Raw genomic sequence first — 9,418 nt, 5'->3', positions numbered from 1 at the left:
ACTAAGGAGAAACTTCCTGACAGTGAGAACAATTAACCAGTGGAACAACCTGCCTCCAGAAGCGGTGAATGCTCCAACACTGGAAGTTTTTAAGAAGAGACTGGACAGCCATTTGTCCGAAATGGTATAGGGTTTCCTGCCTGAGCAGGGGGTTGGACTAGATGATCTTCAAGGTCCCTTCCAACTTTACTATTATTATATTAAATATGAAAAAAAAAAAACCACCTGGGATATGGAAAGTGTTCGTGTCATATTAAACGGAACACTTTATTTAAAGAGAAACATTCCATTTCATATTATTTATTTATTATTTAAATTTATTATAACTGCCCAATTTGAATGGACAGCTTTAAGATGTGTAGACTTCTTGCTTGCTGTGGAATTTTGGGAGTTGAAGTCCATACACCTTAAACTTATTAAGTTTGAAAACACTGCTTTAGAGTCTTCGTTATCTTTTATTTCATTTCTGGTTTTATTTTTATAAATTCTGCAACATTTTGGATCAAACACTATATTCTTCCTTGTACGGAATATTCCAATATTCTCTCGCTCTTTCTTCTCAAGACTGAAATCTTTACTCTGTAGCTTTCCTTCAGAATTGCGTTTGTTCAGCTCTCTTTCTCTCTAGGTCAGAGGAAAAAAAAAATCCACACAGCAAATGCCCAAATATTTTTTAATGAAACAAAGTATGGATAAAGGATAGAAGTCCAATTGTGAACTTCATCCCATTTTCCTAATTAAGGTTCCTCTCTTTGTCTCTATAATTTCAGATGTGGTCTTACAAAACATTCTTGCATGTTCACTCCTGTTTTCTACAAAGGAAAAAAAACGCCTTCTTTCTATCATCTTATTAAAACTTTCTTTAAATTCTCCTTTGTTAAATTGAAATATGTCCACTCTCTAAGTCAGGGGTCGTCAACCTTGGCAACTTTAAGACTTGTGGACTTCAATTCCCAGAATTGCTGGCTGAGGAATTCTGGGAATTGAAGTCCACAAATCTTAAAGTTGCCAAGGTTGAGGATCCCTGCTCTAAGTGCTACAGACTATGCCCCATTTGACTCCAGAACAATAAGGGTACTTTCATTTTGATCTGTGTTGCTTTTTCATTGCAGATAAAAAATCTCACAGGTGCTGATGCTGATCTTTACAAGTGTATCGTTTCCAACACGCATGCTGACATTATCTATACAGTGTCCCTGGTTATAACTGAAGGTAAACAAGAAGCTGGAAAGAAAAATAATATCCCATTTTGAAAATAGAATAATCCCTGTAGCTTTTCCTTGAATAAAGGATCTAGATTCTAGATGCTCCGGGGACAATGTATAATAAATGGGGGCAATAATAAGTACCACACATCTCTGGCCCATAATTATGCAACAACTCCTCTCTCTGCAACTTAACCAATTCTAGATGTGCTGGAATTGATACTCCCTTCAATTTATGCTGGCTGAAAATTCTGGAAGTAGCAATCCCAAAGTATCTGGGAGGTGTTGGGTAATGAAAGACTGCCATGAGATATCCAAAGCATCTACATCGTGCTTCCCTACACCTTGTCAACTCTAAGATGTGTAGACTTCAACTCCCAGAATTCCCCAGCTAATATCATTCATTCAGCATGTTGGCTGTGAAATTCTGGGAGTTGAGGTCCACATGTGTTAAAGTTGGTAAGATTGAGAAACCCTGTCTTATACTTTTGGCTGCCTGGACTAATCTCTTTCTCTTTTTTCATGATTTTCTTAAAGGCCAAGAAAAGATGGATTTAAAAAAAATGCTGAAAAAAAGGTGAGATGCTTTCCGTCTCTTACCTTTAGCCAAACAAAACAGTCATATCCGACAGGATCACAGAAAAGTCTTCAGTCCCAATGGGGGAAAAGCGGATAAGGTTGAGGCCATCTGGCTCTCTTTCTCTTTCCTATATTCAGTTACTTACCAAACCTGAACATCCAGATTTGTAGCATCCAACGTATTTCCTTATGTCTCCTGAAAAACCCCTATCAGTTTGCACCAATTTTCTCATTTGCCCAGATGTAATGGGATTGAGAATAACCTTGGGAGACCGACAGCCAACACAACAGTAAGAGAAGAGATATCTCAGCCCACAGAAGGAATGGGAGTAGAGAAAGCATCTCAGAAGGGATTTTCCCTAGTTCTCTGGAGAATAAAAACATCAATCCCCTGGGATACTACAATCCCCTGGGTCCCAGAGAGATGGGCAAAGTTGAGCTGTTCCCAAAAAGCTTATTATATATTGAGCCTCCTTTCATCCTAAATAGTAAATAGTAACACATATATAAAATGAAGAGGTAACTAAGGGAAAGAAACACAGTTTGGTGTACTGGTTAAGGCAGGTGGCTGGAAACCAGATAGGCCAGTCACTTCTCTCAGCCCTCGGAAGCAGGCAAGATAAAAAACACTTCCAAGATCTTACCAAGAAAACTGTAAGAGTACCTAACAAACAAACAAACAAACAATATGCCAACTCTATGGTAAAAATGCAAGCAAAGGTAATCAACTCAACTTAGATTGCCTGGGCAACCAACTAAGTCTTGAAAAGACTTTTGGGAGCCAACTGAATTTCTCTCAGACAGTTTCTAAAGTCAGAGTACTGGGGCAGGCAAGGCTTCTTTTGCCCAATTTAGTCTAGTGGGGTCCATTCTTACTGTCTCAAGGAACCCTTCTATGCGGTTCTGAATATAATCAGGGAAGAGGAAACTGATTAGAATTGTTTAAAATGGCAGGAAGAGCCTTTGTGTGCTGGAAAAGGACTTCTAATGCCATCTGTAGCCCTGGGATGTCCCATTCAGGAACTAACCCATCCTACCAGGCTTAGCTTTTTGAGATTACCCAAGTGCTGATACAGAGGTGGGTCATACATAAGAGCTTTTCACCAAATTTCATGAACCAGGTTGCCTCAAGAGGCTTTCCATGATATTTTAGTAGGTAGCATCAAAATAATGTAGAGAATAATATTGTAATTCGGTAGATGTTTGTAGTCAAAGTTCTTGACGAAATTATTAATGGCTTTCCATTCTCGCCTCCTATAGCTAAAGATGGAATTGTAGCTTTGGCCAGAGGCAAGGGAGAAGAAGGGGTTCCACATAAGAATTCAGAGAGCTGTAGTTTTTATGACCAGTTCATTGATCTTGTCTGTCTGTATCTAGGGGGCTTCCCACTCCAAAGAAGGTGAAAAAAGTGACTGATGAAAAGGAAATGCTGGAGATTCTCGCCTTGGTGCCTAAGAAAGACTTTGAGAAGGTCTGCATGGAACATGGTTTCACCGATTTTCGAGGACTTCTTAAAAAGCTGAAGGAGATGAAGAAAAAAGAAGTTGAGGTCAGTCATTTATCCATCCATACCTTGGATGCTTGGGTTGCCTTACATGTGTGTCATAATTTAAATGTTGGGCAATAATTTTCTTTTAAAAGGATATAGATGCTGTCTGTCTGCTATGGGGAAATGATTTTTTTCCCCCTGACCCTGTAATCCCTTTCATCGGAGTGGGGTTGGGGAGACTGAATGGAACTGAGCATTTACTGGCCGGGTGCCCTTCCTGACAGCTATGCGGAGTTCACAGCAGATATTTTCTCTTTGCGCCCAGATAGAGAAACATCTGTCACTACCTAGGATTGAACTCTCAACCTTCTGAGTGTGAAGTTTGATCTTCCACTCGGTGCAGAGTTTGTCTCAGTTGATGTCAGGGTAATTAAAGTCTCCCATTACTATTGTGATGGGCTTCCTACATACCTTAGTTAGCTGACTAGCAAAAAGTTCATCTATTTCCTCTGTTTAGTTAGGTGGCCTATAGCAGTGGTGGCAAACCTATGGCACGCGTGCCAGAGGCGGCACTCAGAGCCCTCTCTGTGGGCACGTGCACCATGCCCCAGAGATGGCAACCGTCCTCTTCAACCAGCCGCCGGCTAATTTGCCAAGGTCCCATGTGGCCGGAGGCATCCCAGCACCCATGTGCCCTCTGTGTGAGGGGGCCAATGATGTCAGGCAGAAGCCGCCCTGGCCCCTGCCTCGCCTTCCCCTGTGACAATGGCACCCCACCCTGCCTCGCCTCACCTTGCCTCACCTCACCCTGCAGGACGAGCCTCCTGCCCACTGCTCCACCCACCAGAGACCCCCTGGATCTCCCCCAACCCTGCCCAGCCCCCACAGGCGTCCTTCCCCAGGAGCAACATCGAGCTGGCCATGCCCACCCTGGCCACGCCCACTCATCTGCCATCTGCCATGACCACTGTAGCCACGCCCACCCAGCAGGCCATGCCCACCCGGCACCCGGCGATACATAAGTGGTTTTGGGTTGCAGTTTGGGCACTCGGTCTCTAAAAGGTTCGCCATCACTGGCCTATAGTATACACCCAGGGCTTTTTTTGTCATAGAATGCCCAGAACGGAGTTCCGGCACCTTTTTTGGATGGAATCTTGTAGGGTAGGCAAGGCGAGTTGTATGACGTGTGTGAGTTCTGGCACCTTTTTTTTTTTTTTTTACAAAAAAAGCACTGTATACACCTATGACAATGTCATCCCTCCCCCTTTATATTGACCCAAATGCATTCGAGACAGTTTTCATCATTGTCTATTTCTTATAGAGAGAGCAACCCCACCTCCTCTTTTATTTGGTCTGTTTCTTTTAAATAATTTAAATCCCTGTAGCTGTGTGTTCCATTTGTGGGTTTCATCCCACCAAGTTTCCATAATGGCATCATTAACATTGTTATTAAAACAAAACAAGTAAATAAAGCTTTATTTTGGTCAAAGACCAACTTTATATAACAAAAATAAAAAGCCACCAACAGGGATGCAAGTAAAATAGCAATGCTATAATTAAGTTATCAAAATAATCAAGTAGCAACAGCAATAGCACTTAGAGTTATATACTGCTTCATAGTGCTTTACAGCCCTCTATAAGTGGTTTACAGAGTCAGCATATTGCCCCCAACAATCTGGGTCCTCATTTTACCAGACTTGGAAGGATGGAAGGCTAAGTCAACCTTGAGCTGATGCGAATCGAACTGCCAAACTGCTGGCAGCCAGCAGTCAGCAGAAGTAGCCTGCAGTTCTGCATTCTAACCACTGCGCCACCATGGCTCTTATGTGATATAAAGGAAATTTGATTTGGAATTTGATACTCCAAAAGCAGTCCAAAGAGTTTAATACACAACAAATAGTGCAACAATACAAAAGATATGTATGAAACTTCTGCCAGAATATATTTGTTAGCTTGAAGATGCTGAAAGATTATTAGCTACTGATTCTCTGTTATATATACAACAAAACACAAACACACACAGAGAGAGTAAATTCCGCTGTTCCTTTTGTGGCCAGAGGCTTAACAATGCAGCAGCATTACAAGTAGTATTGGAAATAGATTAAAAGAAAAATATTGGGTCACAGGATCAAGAGACTTATGGTCAAATCCATATATCCATCATGAGTATTACACAAGTTGCAATAAGTAAATGGAACAATAAATAAGGTTAAAAATAAATATTAAAAAATAGCTAAAGATTGATCTCTTTTTATGTTTCAGAATATAAAGATTCTAAAACCCTTAGAAGATATTTCTGCTAAAGTGGACTCTACAGCGATCTTTGATTGTATTCTGGAACTCAGGGATGCCAATATGAAGATGATGTGGCTAAAAGTAGCTGAATTTTTCTTTATTGTAGCTGAAATGAAAGTTGGTGGCTGAGAGCAGAGGGCTCTGTAGGTTTTGTCTACAGCAAGATGAGCCATCTCTTCCATTCCGGGAACTGAATCTGATGCTTGATTGTGGGTTAGAAGTTGCATCTATCTTGACAAGTAGCACAATATTCCATCCATCATACATACACTTTCACAATTACTGCAGGTCAGAAAGCCTTATCCCATTGTGTCCCAGCATCTCTTTCCAGGTTTCTGTGAGTCTGTTATGAAGACCAATGGACGACATTCAGCTTAAGCAAATTTGCTAAGATAGAAAACAAAACCTCATTTCTGAGAATAAGGGATAAGGCTTTCTGGCCTAGCAACAATGCTATCAATCACTGCTTTCTCCACAACTAATTGTTGTTAAGGAGCAACAATACTAAGTAAGATCAATGAAGGGACTGAGTCAAGTATCTCCCCGCTACGTTCAGTCTCTCCCTACCTCTTGAGCCTGTTAGCGCTTCATAACGCCCTGAAAACATGGCTGTTCTTCCAGGCATTTGGACCAAGCAAATCTTGGCGATGTTGATGTGGTTTTATCCAGGAGGTATTGTTTAATTGGAGCATCATGACTTTGTAGGTTTGTGATGTTTTGAATTCTTGTAAACTACCCAGAGTCATTGCCACGAGATGGATGGCTCTATCAATAATTTATATAAACACACTTTAGCCTGAACAGATAAATATGCAACCAGTGGACACAGCTGCATCTTATAGGCAGTAGGTGATACAGCCAAGGGCCAAATATGGGCTTTGGATTGTCCAGCTTGTGGTTTAAAGCCACCTTGATGAGAAAATACTTCTGCAAGGCAGTTAAAGTCAAGAGCAAGAAAATTTATATTCTATGAAAAGATGGGGCGAAGCAGGAGGATTAGTTGCAATGTAATGCATAAGATAAAGGAGTCCCTGCAGATTTTACTCCGCTAGTCATTGCTGACTGTAGGGGGCAGTGCTCATCTCCGTTTCAAGGCCATTGAGTCAAGTGCTGTCCGAAGACATTTCTGTAGTCATGTGTCCAGCATGATGTCATGGAGTGCTGGTACCTATTTATCTACTCACATTTACATGCTTTTGAACTGCTAGGTTGGCAGGAGCTGAGGGGAGGACGGGGACTCACCCCATCACATAGCGCTTGGGTCTTGAACCTGGGCTGCCGGCTTTCCAACCGACAGGCCCAGCATTAACCGCTGAGCTACCTCATTGCCTTTTTGTAATGCATGCCCAGAGGAAAGTGCCCTGGATTTTTTTTTTCATTTTACCTGCTTTGCAGACTGTATTAGCTATGATATACCTCTAAAGTAATTATTGCTTTATGAAATGTCCAGCTGAATCCATGCATTAATTTTCGAATAAATGTTCACTGTTTGGAAATTTGAATTTTACTTACTTTGGAGCCAGTTACTGAATGTGCAATTTTTACCTGAAAGTTGTCATTGCTCAATGAGACATGATAGCCTTAATAAGACAGAACATTCTTGATAAGAACTCAAACAAGTATTGTTTTATGAATTTATTTCATACATGGGGGTGCCAATCATAAAAGAAGATGATTAATCAGGTGGGGTAGAGACAATAAAGATGACAGAGATCGATGTAGCTATCTTACAAAGCCCTCTTTCTTGTTTTAATAACAAATGTTTGCCATGTGTTTACTCAACCTTTCAAAAACACCACATTTTCTTCTTTCTAGGGTCAAGAACCCCTGCGTCTTCAATATTCTTTAGGAAAATATGATGCAAAACAGATAGGCACTAAGTTTTTGCTCCACGTCTTTAACGTCAATGAACGTGACATAGGTGTCTACTCTTTTGTTGTAGGCGATAAAGTTCTCTCTGCAAATTTGCGTGTAATCGGTAAGTTTCATATCTTTCATTTAATATGAGGATAATGAAAGGTCATGGAAAGTTTGGGGTTTGTCATCAGGGACATCACAAATCTACTAGAGAGTTTAATATTTTTTCTTAAAAAGGAAACATGTTACACCGAACATCACAAGCTTTTGAATTTTGACAGTCTAGATAAACTTCACAAGCTCTGGGAGAAGTAAAAAATGTCAGGAGAAGGGAAGGTTGGAGTGGGGAACATGTAGCTCCCAGGCTAGGCACATGTTGTCCAGTCCTGCTGCAGAAATACAGGTAGTCCTTGACTTACAATAATTCATTCAGTGACCATTCAAAGTTACAATGGAAATTTTAGAATTTTTCACACAACCCTTGCAACATCCCCATAGTCACCTGATCAAAATTCAGATGCTTGGCAACAGACTCATATTTATGATGGTTGTGGTGTCCTGGGGTTCTGTGATCACCTTTTGCGAACTTGTGACAATCAAAGTCAATGGGGAAGCCAGATTCACTTAACAACCGTGTTACTAACTTAACAAGTGCAGTGATCCACTTAACAACTATGGCAGACCTTTTGGGCTCAGTTGTGTTCGTATGTCGAGGACTACCTATACGCAGAACTGAAAGACGGAAATTGATGCTCTGGTCTGTGTTTTTAAAAGTTCTCCATCAATCAGCATCAACATGACTAGTGGCCTTCATTGTGAGTTTTATCTTCTTTTGGCAGACGAGCCCCTAGTGTTTTTGACAGACCTGCAACCCATGAAAGTAAACGAAAGGCAAAGCGCTGTGCTTGAGATCCGCCTTTCCAAAAAGATCTCCAACTTTGTATGGAAACTGAATGGAAAAGAGCTGAAGCGGGATGACAAGTATGAGATCATCACCTCCGAAGATGGCTTGACTCACACTCTGAAAATTAAAGATGCCCGCCCGAGTGACATGGGAAAGGTCAGCTTTGAAACTGAAGGCCTGTTGACAGAAACGGAGCTTTTCATTCAGAGTAAGAGATGCTGGGATTAACTATTTCCTATTGCCTGAGTTTCAGGCAAGCAACTGATGCTTTAAAAGGGATGCTATTTAGTACGGAACTGAAGGTAAAAAGAGGATACTTTGTCTTCTTTTTCTGATAACTCACTTGTTCCTATTTTTACCTCAAGTTTGGAACTAATTAGCAGATGAATCTTTAATTTTAAATAGCAGATTAATCTTTGGCTTTACCAACTACAGGTATTCCTCGACTTACAACAGTTCATTTAGTGACTGTTTGAAGTTACAGCAGCAGGGAAAAAAGTGACCTATGACCGTTTTTCACACCTACGATCGTTGCAGGATCCCCGTGGTCACATGATCATACTTCAGATGCTTGGCAACTGACTCGTATTTGTGACAGTTGCAGTGTCCCAGGGTCATCTGATCCCCTTTTGTGGCCCTCTGACAAGCACGGTCAATGGAGAAACCAGATTCACTTAACAATTGTGTTACTAATTTAACAACTGCAGTGATTCACTTAACAAAAGTGGCAAGAAAGGGCAAAACAGGGCAAAACTCACTTCACAAATGTTTCACTTAGCAGTAGAAATTTTGGGCTCAATTGTGGTTGTACGTTGAGGACTATCTGTATTACTAATTAAATCACATGACAATGAGAATGGAACATTGAATATCTAGAAGAATTTGTTGTGTAATACAGCGTATTCAGAGGTAAGGTATAACAGAGAAACAAAAGCACGGTGGGAGATGGGAAAATAAGATAATTTGTGTAAATCATATTTTATGAACTTCAGTGGGCAATAGAATTGCTTTTCGCCTGATGACTCTTCATTTTAATGCTGTAAAATGCAGCATCCATCAAAAGACTGATTTCGAGATGATCTGTTTTTC

General features: G+C 40.8%; 1 protein-coding gene across 1 annotated transcript in view; it reads left to right on the top strand.

The window, feature by feature from the left end:
* Positions 1–9,418, top strand: part of IGSF22 (immunoglobulin superfamily member 22) — a 46,198-nt gene that overhangs the window by 10,617 nt on the left and 26,163 nt on the right. The window contains exons 5-10 of the mRNA XM_015819620.1: positions 1,113–1,212; positions 1,743–1,782; positions 3,162–3,333; positions 5,536–5,649; positions 7,384–7,546; positions 8,265–8,537. Of these exons, the coding sequence (XP_015675106.1) occupies positions 1,113–1,212; positions 1,743–1,782; positions 3,162–3,333; positions 5,536–5,649; positions 7,384–7,546; positions 8,265–8,537 (862 nt within the window). The remainder of the gene's footprint in view (positions 1–1,112; positions 1,213–1,742; positions 1,783–3,161; positions 3,334–5,535; positions 5,650–7,383; positions 7,547–8,264; positions 8,538–9,418) is intronic.

The sequence above is a fragment of the Protobothrops mucrosquamatus genome, unplaced genomic scaffold (genome assembly GCF_001527695.2).
Source record: "Protobothrops mucrosquamatus isolate PMUCROS unplaced genomic scaffold, P.Mucros_1.0 scaffold959, whole genome shotgun sequence".
NCBI classification, from domain to species: domain Eukaryota; kingdom Metazoa; phylum Chordata; class Lepidosauria; order Squamata; family Viperidae; genus Protobothrops; species Protobothrops mucrosquamatus.
This window is presented reverse-complemented; position numbering and strand designations above follow the sequence as displayed.